At 42.0% G+C, this 19173-nt stretch overlaps 1 protein-coding gene across 2 annotated transcripts in view; it reads left to right on the top strand.

Moving 5' to 3' along the window:
• DNAL4 (dynein axonemal light chain 4) overlaps nt 1–19173 on the top strand; it is a 434679-nt gene that overhangs the window by 166795 nt on the left and 248711 nt on the right. For both annotated transcript variants that reach the window (XM_044066322.1, XM_044066330.1), the window contains exon 2: nt 8730–8825. In XM_044066322.1, the coding sequence (XP_043922257.1) occupies nt 8754–8825 (72 nt within the window). In that variant the 5' untranslated portion in view covers nt 8730–8753. The remainder of the gene's footprint in view (nt 1–8729; nt 8826–19173) is intronic.

A 19173-nucleotide genomic window follows, 5' to 3' on the forward strand; every position in this document is an offset into this window, starting at 1 on the left:
TTTTTTTTTTTCCCCTTTTACTCTTTTTTTTAATGTTTAAAAATTAAATTGTAAATCCAATATTAATCTTATTGTGTATAATGTTTTGTCTTTTTTTTTCGAGCGGCCTCTACTGAAAATGGACATGTATCCAGTTAGACTAGCCCGGTCAACAAATGTAAAATAAAATAAATAAAATAATAAATAAAATGAAAAATGAGGAGCAGATGTTCATATTCTTTTAAATACTTTCTACATCCCAGATATTGATAGGATGTTACTGGGCTAACTATCAGTAGAGCCATAACAACCCTAGCTGCACACCCAAAAACCATTTGGATCCCTAGTATCATGGGTATCTGTACAGGAGGGATATGTTAGTAAGGAGGTGACTAATGGATTTTTAGGGGCGTTATTGGGATAATACTTTTCTTATTGATGTCCTTTGTCCATAAATGACATGGGGGGAGGGGGAAGAGCAGGGATAAATTTATTGCTTCCCATCCAATTGTCACAGTTTTGTTTGAATAGTGTCTGTCAGGGTGAACTTTGTTTTACATGAACGAGGAGCCTGTTCATAGTGCAGGGATCCTTTGGAACTCATCTGTCTCTCCAGCATGTTTTGTTTATGTCACAAGTGAAGTTCAGATCCCTGGGTCTGGAGTTTCTGGTGCTTTGTTTTTCCATTGTGCAGGACATCCATTAATGCTGTGTCTTGGGGAAATTCTGATAGCCAGGAAAAGATCCCCTCTCAATAACCTGTATGAGAATGACTACAGAGACAGAGCCTTTAGGTAATCAGTGCAGGACAGGGTACTGATGCCCTGAATTTTCCTTGTGAGAAACCTTTGTGGGCATTCCAACTGTTGCAAGTGTCTGGTTAGATACTTGCAAAAGGATGCATTGTATTCAATGATAGTTCTTATAAAGGCCAAATAGACTGGTAGTGTAACTTCTTTGGACCCGGATGTTGTACCCTTACCTATAAGTTGTGTGACATAGAATGCTTTTCTTAATGTCTTAGCTACAGGTTTGTCAAAGTCCATATTGCCATCTACATATGTTCCCAGATACTTTACTACTGCAACAACACTTAGGGGTGTTTTATTGATGGAATAATTTACTTTGTCAGTTTACTAAGGGGCTTTATTATGCATTTTTTGGCATTGAGTTTTAGGCCATGAATTTGGCACCAGTCGTTTGTCTGTGTTAAACCCTCTTGATGTTAGTGTTTTGGGGAACATATAGTAGCTCTTAGTTTGTAGTTGTTTGCAAACTTGATGAATCAGAATCCATGAATGTCAGCTTTGATTTCTGAGAAATAGATGCCAAATAAAAGTGGGACCAGAACGGAGCCCTACCAAGTCAAGATATGCTATATGCACTTTTTACCCTCTTCCATTGCCTTGGTGACCATCTCAAAGATGTCTACAAGGTTAAGTAGGCATGACCTTCCCTTAAAGCCAAATTGTTATGGTTCCAGAGTCTGTAGGTTGCCAGTGTCCTTGTTTGTCTTTCCACGATAATTCATTCCATGTTTTTGCATATTAGGCTGGTTAGACTGATGGGTCTGTAGTTCCCTTGGTCAGTTGTTGGTCCGACCTTGTGGATGGGAATGACTGATGTTCTTCGTGTTTCACTGTTGCAGTCATTACATTTTGGTAATCCTGCTGGCAGGTTGCCCTCAGTCAGCCTGAATTCCAAAGTCTTGGGTCCTGCGTTGGCTGCTGTCACCCCTTCCCTGATGTCTGGTCATCAGGGGTATAAAAAAAGCAGCCAACGCCATTTTATTTAGTCTTTCTTGCCGCGCGGTGCCCAAAGCAGAAGCAGTTCGCTTGTGCCGGTCGGCCGACTCTGAGATTTTCGTGTTCGAATTTCAGATCCAAAGTCTTCATTAAAGCTAAGTACCCCGTTGGGGAAACTTTTTTCTTGCTCCAGACCGATGTCAGAAAAAGTTAAGAATTGTATTTCTTGGGGAAAGAAAATACCTCATAAGGACTTTCATTCTTACTGTATTCCTTGTCTAGGCCTTGACCATAATGTTTCAGGTTGTCGGTTTTGTGCTAGATTTAACCAACGCACTATTAAGCGTCGGTATGATTTTGCATTAAACTACTTTGGACGCAGGTTTAATTATCCAGAAATGTCTTTGGACAGCCATCCGACTACCGGAGTTCACAAAAAACGCAAAGAAAAAGATAGACGACCGAGGCCCAAAATCGACGACAAAGCTTCTCCTAAGCCAGTTGCCGATTCTGAGTGAGGCACTTTTGTAGCCCCTGACGCCCGCTACTTTAGAGTAGCAGGCCACTACCGACTCCCACGTGGAGTCAGCTATGCCGCTGAAAACTCAAGGTATTGGAGCCTTGGACACCATTCCTTCAGATGGGTCCAGAGCCGCTGAGCAGGCACCAGCTTCTGAGGGTGTATTCAGACCTAAACATCTATACATTAAACCGACTTCAGCTTCAAAGGCAAAGACTAAAGCACCTTCAAAGACAAAGAAACAAGCTTAAGAGCCACGTGGACAGGCCTCCATGCCCAAAAAACAGATGCTCAAAATGGCCGAAGACTTGATTACCTTGATCAGGGGTTCCCATCCCCCTCCTGATAAGAGACCTAGGCAAGAGACAGGCTATGAATCTTCAGATCACGTTTCTATTTCTTCTGATTCCTCTTCTGACCAGGAATATTCTCTTCCCTCCTATGAGGATTCTGATGCTGAAGAATCTATTCCTTCAGCTTCTCCTCCTGAGGACTATTCTTTTGGGGAAACCTTACATACCATGAGGGAGCATTTTCTCTGGGAAAGCCAAGATTTTCCAGAATCTAAGAAAAGGCTCAGGGACTTCCTTTTACTACCTCAACACAGGCCTTTAGCCATTCCACCTGTGTTAGACATTGTAGATTATGTGTTTTCAGAGTCTAGTCTGACAACTGACTACCTATTTCAAAATGTTAGCAACAAAGGCCCAGTTATCTGCAAGAAAAATTCTGCAGGATTTGGTCTTCATGGCATCCTGCATCCTACTAATTCCATATGCAAGACTGCATATGAGGAAACTTCAATGGTACCTAAAAAGTGTTTGGACTCAACATTGCCACAGCCTGGAAACTATAATTACTCTCATTCCCTGCCTGCAACAGGAGTTTCAATGGTGGGCAAAGGCTTGTCACCAAAACAAAGGACAGCCATTCACATTACCCCCAGCCAGGCAGACACTAACAACAGATGCGTCAGATTATGCCTGTGGGGCCCACATGGCAGGAAGATGTATTTAGGGCACATGGACCTCAAACCAAATGCATCTACATATCAATCAAAAAGAGATGCTAGCTTTATAAAATGCCCTGACAGCCTTCAAGGACCTACTTCATCCAGGACAACTGTTGATAAAGTCAGACAACACCACTGTCATGTGGTATATAAACTAGCAGGGGGGCACACATTCTTACCCCCTTTGCAGACTAGCCATGACTTTGTGGGACACAGCTTTGACTTACCAAGTACATCTGCAGGCACAATTTCTGCCAGGAAGGAAAAATACTCTGGCAGACAAACTAAGTGGAAACCTAATGGATTCCCATGAGTGGCAGCTGGATCCACAAGTCTTCAGCATGATAACAAGAAAATGGGGATGCCCGGACATAGATCTATTTGTCTGCGCTCACAACTACCAACTAAAAAGATTTTGCACAAGGATTTATCACAGACAAGCATGGAAAGTGGATGCTGTATCCTTCAGCTGGAAAAACCTAACAGTATATGCCTTTCCCCTTCTGCCTCTCCTCCCCAAGGTACTCCTAAAGGTCAGACAGGAGAAGCCAAAGATGATACTGATTGCCCCAGACTGGCCACGCCAGCACTGGTACCCAATATTAAGGAGCTTGTCTCAATGCCCAGCTTGGAACTTGCCTCAAGTACCTCATCTACTGTCCCAGCAAAACAATCCGTTACTACACAGCCAACTCAGGACTTTAAACCTGGCAGCATGGCAGATAATGTAGTCATACAAAATACACCTCTCAGCAAAGCTATGATGGATGTTATTTTGGAAGCCAGAAGGCCTAATACTAGAAAATCTTATGCTGGAAAATGGAAGAGATTCTGTGCTTGGAACCAGGCACAAGGAACAGATACAGCTGTGCCAAATATTCCTCAGATTTTACAATACTTAACTGAGATGCTGGACAAAGGCCTATTTTTCTCGTCTATTAAAATTCATGCCTCTGCCATTTCGGCCCATTACAATGCATAGCCACCAATCGTTTCTCATCCCTTATTAAAACAGTACCTCGGAGGAGCAAAAAACTTAAGGCCTCCAAGGAGATCACCAATGCCTGCATGGGACCTCAACTTTGTTTTGGAAAAACTCACCCTGCCTCCTTTTGAGCCAGCTGCTACTGCGGATATAACATTTTTATCTTGGAAAACAGCTCTGCTCCTAGCAATAACTTTTGCAAGACAAGTTTCAGAGCTACAGGCACTCATGGCTGTGAAACCTTTTATCATTTTTTATTCGGACAGGTCTCCCTGAGGACGAACCCAACATTTATGCATAAAGTGGTGTCCAGTGTGGCTCTTAACCAAACCATTCATCTGCCAACTTTTTATCCAAATCCACAGAACAACGGGGAAAGAATTCTGCATTCTTTGGACGTACACAGACAGCATAGATTCTACTTGGACAGAACCAAAGTTTTCAGAAAGACAGAGCAATTACTAGTGGCGTATGCTGCAGGATCACAAGGAAAGGCTATCTCAAAGCAGACTATTTCAAAGTGGATAGGCCACTGCATTCATTTCTGCTATGTACTCCATGGCAAACCAGTGCCTAAGGGCATTAGACCACATTCAACCAGAGCTGCAGCCACTTCAGCAGCCTTTCTCAGGGGAGTACCAACCAAGGACATTTTAGAGGCTGCTACTTGGAGTTCAGTGCATACCTTTACAAAGCACTACCATCTGCCATTCTACTCTAAATCCAGGGCAGGCTTAGCCACTGCAGTTCTGCAGGGTCTCATAGCCGCTCCTAAAGCTGTTTAGCTCCAGCCTTCCAACCATAGCTTTGGGACTCTACCCAAATGTAATGACTGCAACAGTGAAACACGAAGAACATAGTACAGTTGTGTACACTTACCATAAATGTAGATGTTCGAGTGTATTCACTGTTGCAGTACAGGTTACCCACCTGCCATCCCCCTTTTCTTCTGATGGAACCTATCTTTCCTTCTCTGATTTATACAACCTATGTGGTATATTTGCTTATAGATGAAGGTAAAGTTTATATTGGTGCATGTAATTTTATATATAGATATAAATTTTGGCTACCCTTTTAGGGGGCACCTGACATCTGGGGCAAGAAAAACTAAAGAAAATGGCGTCGGCTGCTTCTTTTATACCCCTGACAACCTGACGTCAGGGAAGGGGTGACAGCAGCCGATGCAGGACCCAAGACTTTGGAATTCAGGCCAACTGAGGGCAACCTGCCAGCAGGATTACCCAAATGTAATGACTGCAACAGTGAATACACTCTAACATCTACATTTATGGTAAGTGTACACAACTGTACTTTCCGGTCCTTGATTCCCTTGGAACATAGATTGTTTCAAGGCTGTAGTTGAAGATTACCTGAAGTGGTCCTGATAAATGATGTTTTAGGCTGTTCAAGAGGCAACCAGTGATGTTGTCAAGACCCACAGAGGCAGTGTTCTTGGCTTTACTGACTGCTACCAGCACCTGGTCCCTGCTATTAGTTGGTGGAAGTATGATGGAAGGGATATCACCTGGAGAATCTGGGGATGGAGGTGGGGGTGAAGTTTGAGCATCATCATCTAGTAGATTTGCTGTGTCTCCCTGATCTGTTAAGGTGGTACTGTTCACCACCGGTTCAACACAATGCTGTGCATTACCTTTAAGGTTCTGGACATAGCTGAAGAAGGCCTTGTAGTTTTCCTTTACCTCTGAGGCTATCCTGACTTTATAGTTGTCCTTGATGGACTTAGACCTATTAGTTTCTTGTTTTGCTGTTTAAAAAAGCAATTGTCTTTAAGATAGTTGCTCTTCCTGATTTTGGCCATGAGTTTTTTATTGTACACCCTGTTTAGGTGAGGATTCTACCAATGGGATTTCTTTTTATTTATTTTGGGTTTACTTCTGGTAGGTACGACAGACTCTCTGAAGTGATTCATACATTTGTACAAGGACTCTCTGAATAATTTAGGGGAGCCTTAAATTTTGCTAAACTGTCGCTCAGTAAGACTTAATTCACCTTAAAATAGTTCCTATCTGTTGGTTTAGCTGGGCTTTCTGGGTCGAATACTGTCTGTTCCACAGTGTTTGTGTTAGAGTCCAGGATGCAGTGAGTTTTTTTTTTTGGCAGCGTTAAGTTTCCCAGTTATCGCATGAATAGGGTGTTTGGTAAGATGATGAGTGCCTCTAGTAGATTTAGATAAAAGTCATGAGACTCTAGGGGCATAGATGGTTACCTGTAGCTAGCCATGATATGGCGAGGGACCTAAGCTATGTTCACTTGCAAGTGAATCGGCTCCATGGAATCATCCTGTTTAACCACCCTAGAGGCTATGATTTTAACATAGAACAAGAGACTTCCACCTTTGTCCTCAGTCTTGTTGTTGGTCTAAATATGTGGAAGGGACTGTAGACTTGCTCTGCTGGAGTACTTTCTGTGGCTTTAAACCAAGTCTTGATCACAACACAAATGTCTACATTTTCCATAGTGAGAAGGGCTTGAGGGGTGAGGATGTTTTTGTTTAGGCTACTAGCATTGAGCAGGAACACCTTAAGGTTGCTTGGAGACGTTTTCACTATGTTGTTGTTATTGTCTTTTTTATATTGCCTAAAAAAAGGCTTTAAAGAAGTAGCTAAAGTTTTAGCCAGTATCCAAAAGCCTAGGAGGGAGAGATGCAGCCTATCTTTGGTAAAGCAATGTGGCCTGTTGACCATGTCCTCCCGTGTTGACAGTTATTGGGATTCCCGTTATTAAAATGATTAATTTTAAGTTCATAATGTAGCATCATCCTTGGCGAAGGTAGAATGCCGCTCAGTACAAGGCTCTTACCTGTCTGTGACACATTCGAAGAGATCCATTATGTTTTTCTTCATGTAGTCCAGTCAGGTACATCTCCGGTCATTTACACCCACATGAACTATGATAGAGTAATATTGCTACCTGGGGTGCAGTGACCTAAGTGCATGTGTGGTATTGCAGTTCCTGGCTCCTTATAGGCAATTGACCATTATCTTCTCCTTGTCTAACCTGGTGAGTGAAGTATCTGCTTGTCGCACCATGGACTCCCCAGTGATAGGAATATTAGGTAAAGTATGTAATTGCCTTATTGTCTTTGCTCTTGTGAGATGTTTGGTGCTCTTTTGGTGTGTATTTTAGTGATTGCTGAGAAGCTGTGTTGACTTTAGGCTGCTTTGGAGGTCTTTGAGATTTGGGCAAGTTTTTTTTAAGCACCTTGGCATAAGACAATCTGTGTGCGTGCTTGCGCACGCACGCAAGTGAGATTTTTGCCTCCATGGAAGTTGTGTGTTTACATCTCTGACGTACTGTGTTATTTTCTTTAATGATTAACTGGTTGCACAAGAACATGAGGCAATTGTTACATTGCCTTTGGAATGCCCAAATTTACCAAGATGGCCCCAGAGGCATTAGGAAGTTGCATTATCCATGTTGTCCAGTCCTGTAATAGGGTGGGATGTTGAGGATTAATGATTGGGTGTTAACAGGGGTCTCCTAGGGTAGTTTCTGGGGTAAGGGCAAGGTGCTGTATAGTGCTAGGATATGGTAGTGCTATTCTATAAGCAGACTAATTTTTGGGGTTAAGGGCAGGCTGTTGTATAGTGCTAGAATATGGTAGCACCATGTGATGTGCAAGCTAGCTCCTCTAAGCTTAATTTCATGCAGTGCCACACTATTTAACAGGTTTCGTACCTAATTCTAACTTTAGAAAGACATTTTACTATCTGTTTGCTACTGTTCCGGGCACTGCTAACTGCTGCTGTATGGTGGGCAGCTCATCGCAAACTTGCCTGATTTATAGCAGAGAAAAAAACTTGAAAATCGACCCCTATGCCATCTAGCCAATTAACGACCACATTTTGAGCTCTCTAGAGTGCTTTCCAACTCAGAGGCTAGGTAAATACTTCTGCCACAAGATGGATGATCCTGAAATTTTTAATGTAAAAACACAGTAAAAGTACTTTCAAGTGCAGATTAAACAACTAAATCCCTGGCTAATTCAACCTTTTGCAAGCCGATCTGGAGGCAAACAGAACTAGACAAAAACAACAAACAGAAATGGCAGTTTTTTGTCACAAAAATAAATAAATGCTTTAACAATGCTAAAAAACAAAGTTATCACAGTGTAAAGCAAGTACAAGTGCAGTAAGTCAAGAAAATATTTTTATCTTAGCTTGGATTGCTGTGGATGTATTTTTAAACACTTGAAAAGTGTTGCAGAGCTTTATGGGAAGGAGCATAAGGCCTTACAGACGCTTCTGATATATAGTATAGACATACTGAGTTTGCGCTGAAGTTTCTTGTATTTTTCCCTTTACTTGCGCTGAAGTTTCTGGTATTTTTTCTTTGCTTGATGTATGCAGCTGCAACTTGTGTTAGTTCTTTTTTGTGTTCTTGACTTTCTGTAATGTTCTCAGCAACTGTAATCTAAGAGTATTTAACTAAAGAATATACTGAACTATGTTGGCTTTTCCACTGCAGAAACGATTGTGCTGGTAACGAAAAATGGCAGAACCTGCAGAAGGAAAGAAAGATGAAGCAGATTACAAGAGACTACACAGCTTTCCATTAATCAGGGTAAGAATTAAAAGGCAGAGGTGTAGGTGTCAAAAAGATGCTTCAGAAGGTTCATCTAAATCCTGGTAGGGACGACATTGTTGGCATTGTGTAATCTGACTTGCTTTGTGGTGCCACTATAGTGGACTTGCTGATTAGTTGTTGCAGTAGTTATTTCTTATATTTTTTCTTTGTCTTCCTTCTCCTTCCTCCTTTTCATCTGTGAAGTTCCAATGCTACTTTTTGTGGCATTGCAGCTAAGTGCATCAAGAGTAAAAGATTATCATAAGATTAGTTCAAGAAATATAAATAAAAAAAAACAATATGATCTGATTTTGAACTTAATAGGGCTTGAGTCTTGCTGACATTTTCTGTCCAGCCAGTCTTTTTTTCAGTTTTGTAGACCACCACGTGAATCGTTGTTACTGGAATAGTTCAGATTGCTGATTTATAATATTAAGAACAAAGTTTTGCAGCCATGAACTGACCCTTTGTATTGCTCTAAGATGTGGAAGATAAAGGTGCAAGACTCAAGAAAATGACATAATAGTGGATACATTTGAAAAAAGTTTTTGGTAGTTGCCTCCTCTTCCTTGTTTTCTCCCTCAGTTACCAGGAAGGATTCCTTCTAATTGGATTATGAAAGGTGGAGACTGTCTTCTTATAGTCCAACACCAGTCCCTTCCCTGGTTCATCTGAATCTGGTGTCACTGGTGAAGTGCCAGTTTCCTTAGCTAAGCTTGAAAAGACCTTCTGGTATTAATGTACAGGGATACCTTTTTGACTGTGCAGACATCTTTGGCCCAGTGATGTCAGCCATTGATATTAGCTCAAAAAGTATTTGACATATTCTTCTGGTGCAGAGTCATCTGACATCTGTCAGTCTGGCATCATTCAGATTTTACCATATGAAAAGCAGAGTATCCTTGCTTGTGGTATAGTTTTTGATACAGCATCCACCAACATTTTCTCCTTTCTCAACAAATGGGCCAGATTTACCGTGAGGACAGTAGTAGGGCTCCAGAATGTACAGTACCTCTAATGACAGTGTTTCAGAAATCTATTTATTTCAGTTTGATAACAAGATAAGGTGACTGGTCAACAGGTCTTTTTCAGCCAGGACCCAGGCAAACAACATCCATCCAAAACCTCTCTTCACATTTTTACACATGTGGGTTGGTGTATTACTTTAACACTGACAATCAACTAAAGCCAAGGGTCATAAAATAATAATGTACTGATTTAAATAATTTAAATATCGAGTACAAATCTGTACACAAATAAAATGTACAAATAGTGAATCACAGTGGTGTAAGTCACAAAGATGTGATGTAAAGCATCAGTCATGCAGCTTTACCCATCATCTTGGAAAAGCTGATCTAACAGCTGCTACTTTTCTTCTTTTTTTACTTTTTTTTTTTAATTGAATTGTTCTTGTAAGTGGTTGGGTTATGCACTGAAATTAGGACTAACGGGAAATATTACTTCCATATTCTTGTTAGTTCACCTTCTTGGCTGTCTAGTTAAGGAAAGAAGGGCAGTGATATTTAAGGCACATTCCCTGTGTCTTTAGGTACTAACAAAAGTGAGTGTGAGTGACTGCACACATCAGTCCAAAGACTAGCATGATAAGAAGGAATGAACAGGAGCTAGATAGTTGGAAATTTGAGTTTTTACTTAGGATATCCAGCAGTTTGTGATTTTTTTTTCACCTGACCTGTTGGATAGGGGTTGGCTAAAGAAATGTAGGATTAGTAGTATGTATTCATATAGCAGAGATTTTATTGATGAAAATTAAAATGTTTGTAAGAAATGCAGGTATTTCTTAAAATGGTATGAAGTAAGCCTGCAGAAAAAAAAAATATTAATTGTGGATCTCAATTGGGGGGGGGGTGATTTTGTCCCTATAAACAAGGCAGTTGAGATGATATTTGGGAACAAAAGGGTCTAGTATCTGATAAAATATTTGGTAGTATAAATACAAAAGATGGTAAACAACAAGAAAATTATTCAAGTGCAGAAAATATTAATTTAGTGGAAAATTTTATGAAAGATACAAGGGAGATGTAAAAGCTAGAAAGAAAAGATGTGGGGCAGTAGGGTTTAGTATGTCATGGTGTCCTAGAGTCAGCTAGAAAATGTAGGACAAGAGTTAATGAAAAGAGACCAGAGTTAATGAGTCAGATGGGTCATGGATGGGGTAAACATAGAATGAGAAGGAACAATTGTTGTTTATGTGGAGAAGAAGATATTGAAAATATATCCTATAGGAATAAACAAGATTAGAGGAATGGTTTTGTTTTAATAATGGGGAGTGTATGTTGAAAAGCATTATTTACTTAGGACTGACAAAGGATAGAGATTACTGCATTACATGATAATGTAATGGTAAGGGACCTAAAAATGGAATTTAAAATTATTTAAAGGTAAATCGATATTTTCTGCAGTAAACATATTGGTGGAAATAATGATATTGAGAGAAATGATCTTTAAGTATTGAACGAGGTACATAATTCTTGAGCACTGCTGAGAATTGGAAAGTAAGATATTTTTTATGGTTCTTTCCAGTAGCCAAGTATAGTGAAGCATGTAAAGTGGAAGCAAGTTATGTAAATAGTTGTATTAGAAAGGTGTCTGAATCTGAAAATATACAATCTGATGTTGTCAATTTTCGATTGTCCCTCAACAAATGGGTTCAGATCCGACTCTGCCACTTCTTACAGTTCGTGGATGCTGAAAACTCTTGAGGTCCTTGCTTATCAATAATGTCCTAGTCTCCCACCATACCTCAGATTCATTTGCTGCCTTCTCAAATGGACATGGTCACTGTTAGCTGTTGAACTTTGGTGTTAGTTTGTGAGTAAAAAGTATTATATATGCCTAGCCTTTTTCTTTATATTCTGTAATATTCCTCTCTTACTCTTTTTACACTTTTTGGTGTAAATTAGTATTATCATTGTTGGTATTTTTTCTTTTCTTACCGCATACCCTTGCAGTAGCTCCTTCAGTTATCATTGTTGGTAATTTTTCCACTTTCTTTTTTTCTAATAAAAAAAAAATTCCCTATCTTATCCCAGAATGGTGAAAAACCATCAGGCTTTAAGAAATATAAGGCCTCTGGCCACAAAATTCCTTTATCAGACACACATGATTCATACGATTACTGTCTAGGCTCAGCCCATTTGAATGCATCTTGTGAAATATGCAAGGCCTTTAATCCTCGGGCCCTGGTGGATCATAAGAATAAACTTATTTTAAAAGGTTTACTTCCTACCACTTTTTCTGAGACAATATCTGAGGCTGAAACCCCCAAGAAAGAAGAGAGCAAGAGGTGTCATTTGGACCCTTCTGGATCTTCTGCTCTAAGCTCAGCTCCTAGTGCAGAACCACCTCTTAAGTTATGTAAATTATCGGATCCAACTTCATCAGATCTGTGGGCGAAACCCTTAGATCTGACAGCTTTTGATACCAGATCTACATAGTCTGATCTGACACGCTTGGATCCAAAGAAGCTTCCTCGGACCTGATATGCTTAATCTTTGGATCCCGTACCGTCCAGCCTTCCATCTTCTTTCCTATAGAGGTCACCATTCCAGGAACTCCTCAGTTGCTTCCTTCTTTCATTCATCTAGAAGTCTGACTGAAGCAAATGTGGATAGGATAATGAAGAAATTTTTGTTGACACAAATTCAGATGGGAATTCTCCCTGCTCCTACCCCATCAGGACCCTGCCTTAAGTGGTCTGCCTTCGGGTTGGAAGGAGCTGACAGTTTGGAAGCATGTCTTCTTGGAGCCATCAACCTGTTTCTCTTTGGGGCATTCTGCTTTTGAGGTAGTGGAGAGAGTTTTTTCTGCTCCCAGAAGGACGACCCCCCCCATCCCCCCAAAGATCTTCTTCCCAAACCCATCTGTGTTTGTGTCTTGAGCCTCAACATTCTACTCCATAGGGACAGCCATTCCAAAGTCTCCATACTTGTATCTTCTGATACTTCTCTACAACATTCCACCGAAGTACATATGAAGAGAAAGTGCAAAAGGAGGCATGTAGACTCTCCTCAAGAGTCAGTAATTGAAGATACTGATTTTGATGAGGGAGAAAGGTCCCCAAGATCACCATCTGATGACTTCTTCTTTGGAGCCTTCCTAGAGATCCTCAAGCAAAGGGGTAGCTGGTCTACTGACAACCCTTCCCAAGAAGAATCAGTATTCCTGGAAGCCTTTGGATCTGGCCCATCTACCTCCTGGATGAATCTGCCTACTGATGACCTCCTTGATTTGATCTATTGGTGAGTGTGGAAGGAACCTGACTCTGTTGAGCTAATCCCCAAGAGACCAGACAAGATCCTGGCACAACCCAACGGTAGGTAATTTTGGAGTAAAGGAGCACCAGTAGATGCTAGGGTCATAGTGGCAGCCACAAAAATGGAACTCACAGAACAGAGTTCCTCTGTTCATCCCCCTAACAAGGAGTTTAGGGTGCTGGACAGATTTGGGAAGCGTGTATATGCTTCAGCAACCTTTGCACTTTGGTGGCTGAATTTTTGGCACACTTCACCAGACTGCAGATGGATTTGATTGAGGAACTTACCAAATCCTTCTTTGGGACCATAGCTTCTGAGGCAGAGAGTTCCATTGTCTCACAGTTGACTACCCTACAATCCATTTCAAATTTGTCCATGAGGCTCATTTCATATACAGCTGAAGGTACCTCAAGGGAGGGGGGTTCAGACATTTCCATTAGGAGACATGCCTGGATGTGCCAGTGTGATTTTTGTGGAACTCTTGAAGCCTTCCTTCACCAATACTTCCTTTGATGGAATGTCTTTGTTTGGCTCCAAGGTAATGACTTACTATACAGGTGTGTGCAGGATGGTAAGACCCTGTCTGCAGTGGACGTATATTTTTCAGCTCCTGAAAGAACCTTCTGTAAGAGTCAATGAGGTGGTTGAAAAATGTGGTTCAGAAAGTCACAAGAGTCGTTTCCATGATCCACATGGATATGGTTCCCCCTTGGCAGAGGGGGGATTTCTAATGGAAGATGCTGCCCACACTGCAGAGAAGACCAGCAGAACCAAGGATCTAGGTTCACATTCTCTGACAGATCCTACCGGCATTGCTGAAAGAGGCCTGATTTTTCCACCTCTGGAGGCAGTCGGGGGTCGTCTATACCTGCACCAGCGTGCTTGGCTAGAGACTGAAAAAGATACATTGGTGCAGAGGATTATTTCCAGAGGTTGCATAATAGCTTTTTCCCATCACCCCCCCCCCCCCCACACACACACACTTAACAGTAAACAGTAAAAAAAATTCCCAATGTTCCACCCAGTCATAGGAAAGCACCAGCACAAGAAATAAAAAAGCTGCTAGAAAAAAAAGTTATCCAAGAGGTCCCCCCAGACCAGAAAGAGTTGGGAACGTACTCTAGATTCTTTTTAGTGCTGAAGAAAACAAGGGACTGGAGACCAGTTTTGGATCTCAGCAATCTGAACAAATCATTTCAGCACACGAAGTTCCAGATGGCTGTAGTTCAGTCTATTTTGCCTTTCCTGCACAAGGACTACTGGATGTTCTCAGTAGATCTTCAGGATGTGTAGTATCATATAAAAATGAACAGATGTTCCAGAAGATAACTACATTTCTGGCTGGGAGCCAGTCATTACAAATTTAGAGCTTTGCCCTTTGGCCTCACCACAGCCCCAGGGTGTTCATCAAATGCATGGCAGTAGTAGCAACCCATTTGAGACGACAAGGATTCTGGGCATTTCCTTACTTGGACGACTGGCTCATAACTGCTCCGACCAGGCATCTGCTGATAAAAGCATGAGATTATGTACTCCAGCTGTGCTCTCACCTGAGAATTACCATCAGTCACAACAGATCTCAGCTAGAACTATCTCAAGTATTAGCATTCATAGGGGCCTTGTTCAATATGGTATCAGTGACAGCTTCTCTTCCTTTACCAAGGGTACAGACTGGTCCAATTCAAGTCAAAAAGATAATCCAACATTTTTCTCTCAGCTTGATTTGATTCCCCAAGCTTTGGGGTCAATGTCTTCTGCAATGGTTCTAGTTCCATTAGCAAGATACCCTATGAAAATTCTACAATGGACTGTAGTGACTCAGTGGTCTGTTCTGCACCAGCCTTTGTCCACCCAGATCAGAATAACTCAGGTATGCAAACATTATCTCTTGTGGTGGATTCACTCAGATCAGATGTTACAAGGCCGCTTCTTCTTTCTTCCTCATTCCAAGGCCATAGTGATCACTGACACTTCCCAAATTTGGCGTGGGGGGGGCACTTCTTGGGAAAGACACCCCAAGGCACCTGGTCCCCCGTGGAGGCCAACATGCATATCATTGTCCTAGAAATGAGGGTAGTACAGTCTTCCAAGACTTTTGTCCTTCCAGGACTGTTATGATTCAGACAGACAATATGTCATTTATCTGGTACATCAACAAACAAGGAGGAACCAGATTTTATCCTTTGTGCCGAGAAGCTCTGAGAATGTGGCAGTGGGCAATCATTTTGAGTTGATTTCTACATTCTGGAGAAATCCAACATGATAGCAGACAAGTTGAGCAGGTCCATTTTATTGCCTCACAGTGGTCTCTCAACATGAAAGTTGCGGAAAAGATATTCCCCCAGTGGGGGCAACCTTGCTGTGACCTCTTTGCATCTCCCTTCACAACAAGTGCAGCAGATTATTTGCCCTGTTACCCCCACCAGAGGAAATCACCAAGAGATGCTGTCCTCCATGAGTGGTCCCCTGGTCTTCTCTGTGCTTACCCCCCAACCCCTCTAATCTCCAAGTTTTCTCCAGAAAGTATCTCGGTTGAAGAACACAGTCATCCTCATTGTCCCTTATTGACCTTGTCAGATTTGGCTCCCCTTTCATTGTCCTCATCTAGTTCGCTTGCCATGGATTCTCGATCCAGTTCCAGACCTCTTTTCTTGCCAAACAAATATGATTCACCCAGACATTTTAGGCTTAAAGTTGACTACATGGTTTCTCCACTTCCTTTGATAGCGAGGCAACCCAGACTCTCCTCCCTTGTCGGTCAGATTCTTTTGTCTTCCCATAAAGCTTCCACTAGGAAGTTTTACAGAAGTAAATGGAAAAGATTTAATGTGATATTGTCATGTTCATTTGTTCCTCAATGTATGGGTTTGGATCAGACCCTCTGATCCTACTTGGCCACCTTCTATAGATTCTATGATCCAACACTTGAGCTCCTCCCTTACCCACAATGCCTCTGACCACTGCAGTGCCTCAGATCTCATTTGCCCGTCTTCAGGTTCGGATGGGATTGTGATCTCTCGAGACTGGGGTGTTAGTGAGTACGAATTAAAGCTTATTTTATTGCCTTTCTGTTTTATCTATAACTTTTTAAACTAATATCTCCCTTGCCCTTTATACCAGTTCTGTTGGTATTCTTTATCTACCATAGCTGGTAGTTTTTCCAGTTCTCTCTTTCTCTCCTTCTCTTCTCTGTTGGTATTTCTGATGTTCATCATGTTTCACTGTTGCAGTCATTACTCTTGGGTTATCCTGCTGGCAGGCTACCCACAGTCGGCCTGAATTCCAAAGTTTTGGTCCGGCGTCAGTTGCTGTCGCCTCTTCCCTGATGTCAGAGCGCCAGGGTTATAAAAGATGCAGCCTATGCCATTTTCTTCAGTCTTTCTTGCCACGCGGTGCCCGAAGCAGAAGCAGTTCGCAACTGCCGGTCGTCCGACTCCTGAGATTTTCGTGTTCGAATTTCAGATCCGAAGTCTTCATTTAAAGCTAAGTACCCCATCGGGGAAACTTTTTTCTTGCTCCAGACCGATGTCAGAAAAAGTTAATAATTGTATTTCTTGTGGGAAGCAAATACCTCATAAGGACTTCCATTCTTATTGTATTCCTTGCATAGGCCCTAATCACGACGTAGCTAATTGCAGATTTTGTGCTAGATTTAACCAACGCACTATTAAGCGTTGGTACAATTTTGCATTTCATTACTTTGGCCGAAGATTTAATTACACAATGTCGTTGGATAGCCATCCGACTACCGCAGTTCACAAGAAATGCAAGGAAAAGGAAAAGGACAGGCATCCGAGGTCCAAAACTGACGACGAGGCTTCTTCTAAGCCAGTCGCCGGTTCGCCGGTTCTCAGTGAGGCACTTTCGCAGCCCCTGATGCCTGCTACCTCAGAGCCGCAGGCCGTTTCCGACTCCCACGTGGAGCAGACTAGGCCTCTGGAAACTCAAGGTATTGGACACTTTTAAAATATTCCCTCAGATGGGTCCGGAGCCGCTGAGCAGGCATTGGCTTCTGAGGGTGTTTTCAGGCCTACACAGTTATATATAAAACCGACTTAAGCTTCAAAGGCAAAGACTAAAGCACCACTAAAGACAAAGAAACAAGTGCAGCAAGCCCATGGACAGGCCTCCATGCCTAAAAAACAGATGCTCAAAATGGCCGAAGACCTAATTACTTTGATCAGGGGTTCCCATCCCCCTCCTGAGAAGAGGCCTAGGCAAGAGACAGAATATGAATCTTCAGATCAGGTTTCCATTTCCTCTGACTCCTCTTCTGACCAAGAATACTCTCTTCCTCCCTATGAGGATTCCAATGCTGAAGAATCTATCCCTTCAGCCTCCCCTCCTGAGGATTATTCTTTTGGGGAAACCCTGCATATCATGAGGGAGCACTTCCACTGGGAGAGCCAAGACTACTCAGAATTTAAGAAAAGGCTTAGAGATTTTTTTTTACTACCTCAGCACAGGCCTCTTGCTATCCCTCCTGTTTTAGACATTGTAGATGATGTATTTTCAGAGTCCGGCCTGTCCCCTGACTCTTTACCCCCTGCACCTGTTAAGCCAGACAGATACTACAGGGTTATAGATTCACATAAATTTCTTTATAAAAACCCTGCTGCTGACCCAGAAACTATTTCTCAGGGTCCCAAAAGGGTCAAGGCTTCCACTGCAAAAAAACCCTATCCCCTCTGATAGGGATTCAAGGGCACTGGACAGATGTGGGGAAAAAGGTTTACACTTCTGCTACCTTGGCCGTGAGGTCTTTAAATTGTCAATTTCATATGGTTAAATTTCAGCAATACTTATTGTCAATGCTTAAACAGAAAATGTTAACAAATGCTGAATGTGCAGAAAACAAGGAAATGCAGGATTTATTGCATGCAACTGAACAAGTGGGAAAGCATACTTTGCAATGTGATTTTGATTCTCTGGAGGCCTCTTGCAGGGCCGCTGTTACAGGTTCTGTCATTAGGCGACATGCTTGGTTAAAGGAACAGAATCTGCCCGATCATGTTAAAGCAAAATTATTAGATGGTCCATTACAGCATGATACTTTGTTTGGTGTTAAAGCAGAAGAGGTGTTGAAGAAAATGGAGGACAAAGCAAAATCTATGCAGACAGTTAAGGATTTCTTACTGGTACAGCCACCAAGATTTAGCAGCAACTGGCCTACAAAGAATTGGTCCTTTCCAGTGTCAGACAGGCCACAGAGGCAGATACAGATGCCCTAGAGGCAGATCCCAGCCCCAAGGCTCATACAAGCCTAAACAATGGGGTGCTTCTACCTCCAAAAGCAGTGAAGACAAATCACAGTCATACAGGAAACAGTCCCAATGACTTTCCTCTGCCTGAACCAAGCACTTATCTTTTGGCAGCCCCCTTAGGAGGAAAACTAGCACTTTTTTCACACAATTGGCACATGATCACCCAGGACAAATGGGTCTTGAACATAGTGTCTCAGGGCTACAGGTTCCACTTTCACACCCTGCCAAGGGAAAAAGGTATGCCAGACCTGCCACACAATCAATGGGCAGAGGCACAAAACCAAGTTTTATCCCTCATGGACATGAGGGCCATTCAGTGAGTACCACAGCAAGAGCAGGGACAAGGATTTTACTCAAGACTTTTCTTGATACCCAGAAAGGACAAAGCCTGGAGACCAATACTGGACCTGTCTATTCTAAACGCATTTCTGGACATTCCAAAATTCAAAATGTTGACTCTGCAGCAGCTACTGCTCATGCTGGGCAAGAAAGCTTGGCTTGTAACTTTGGACCTAAAAGAGGCATACCTGCATGTCCCAATCAGACATTCTTGCAGAAGATACCTCAGATTCACAGCTGGCTCAATGCACTACCAATTCTCTGCACTGACCTTTGGCTTATCTACTGTGCCCAGGGTCTTCACAAAATGCCTGGCACCAGTAATTGCATCTTGCAGACAAAGAGGAATTCAAATATATCCTTATTTGGACGACTGCCTTATTCAAGCAGAGAAGAGGGACATTCTACTAAAGCATCTGGCGTTTGTAAAAAGATTACTAATTTGCCTAGGGTACACAGTAAACG

The sequence above is a fragment of the Protopterus annectens genome, chromosome 1.part0 (assembly GCF_019279795.1).
Source record: "Protopterus annectens isolate FY-2018-M chromosome 1.part0, PAN1.0, whole genome shotgun sequence".
Lineage (NCBI taxonomy): Eukaryota > Metazoa > Chordata > Ceratodontiformes > Protopteridae > Protopterus > Protopterus annectens.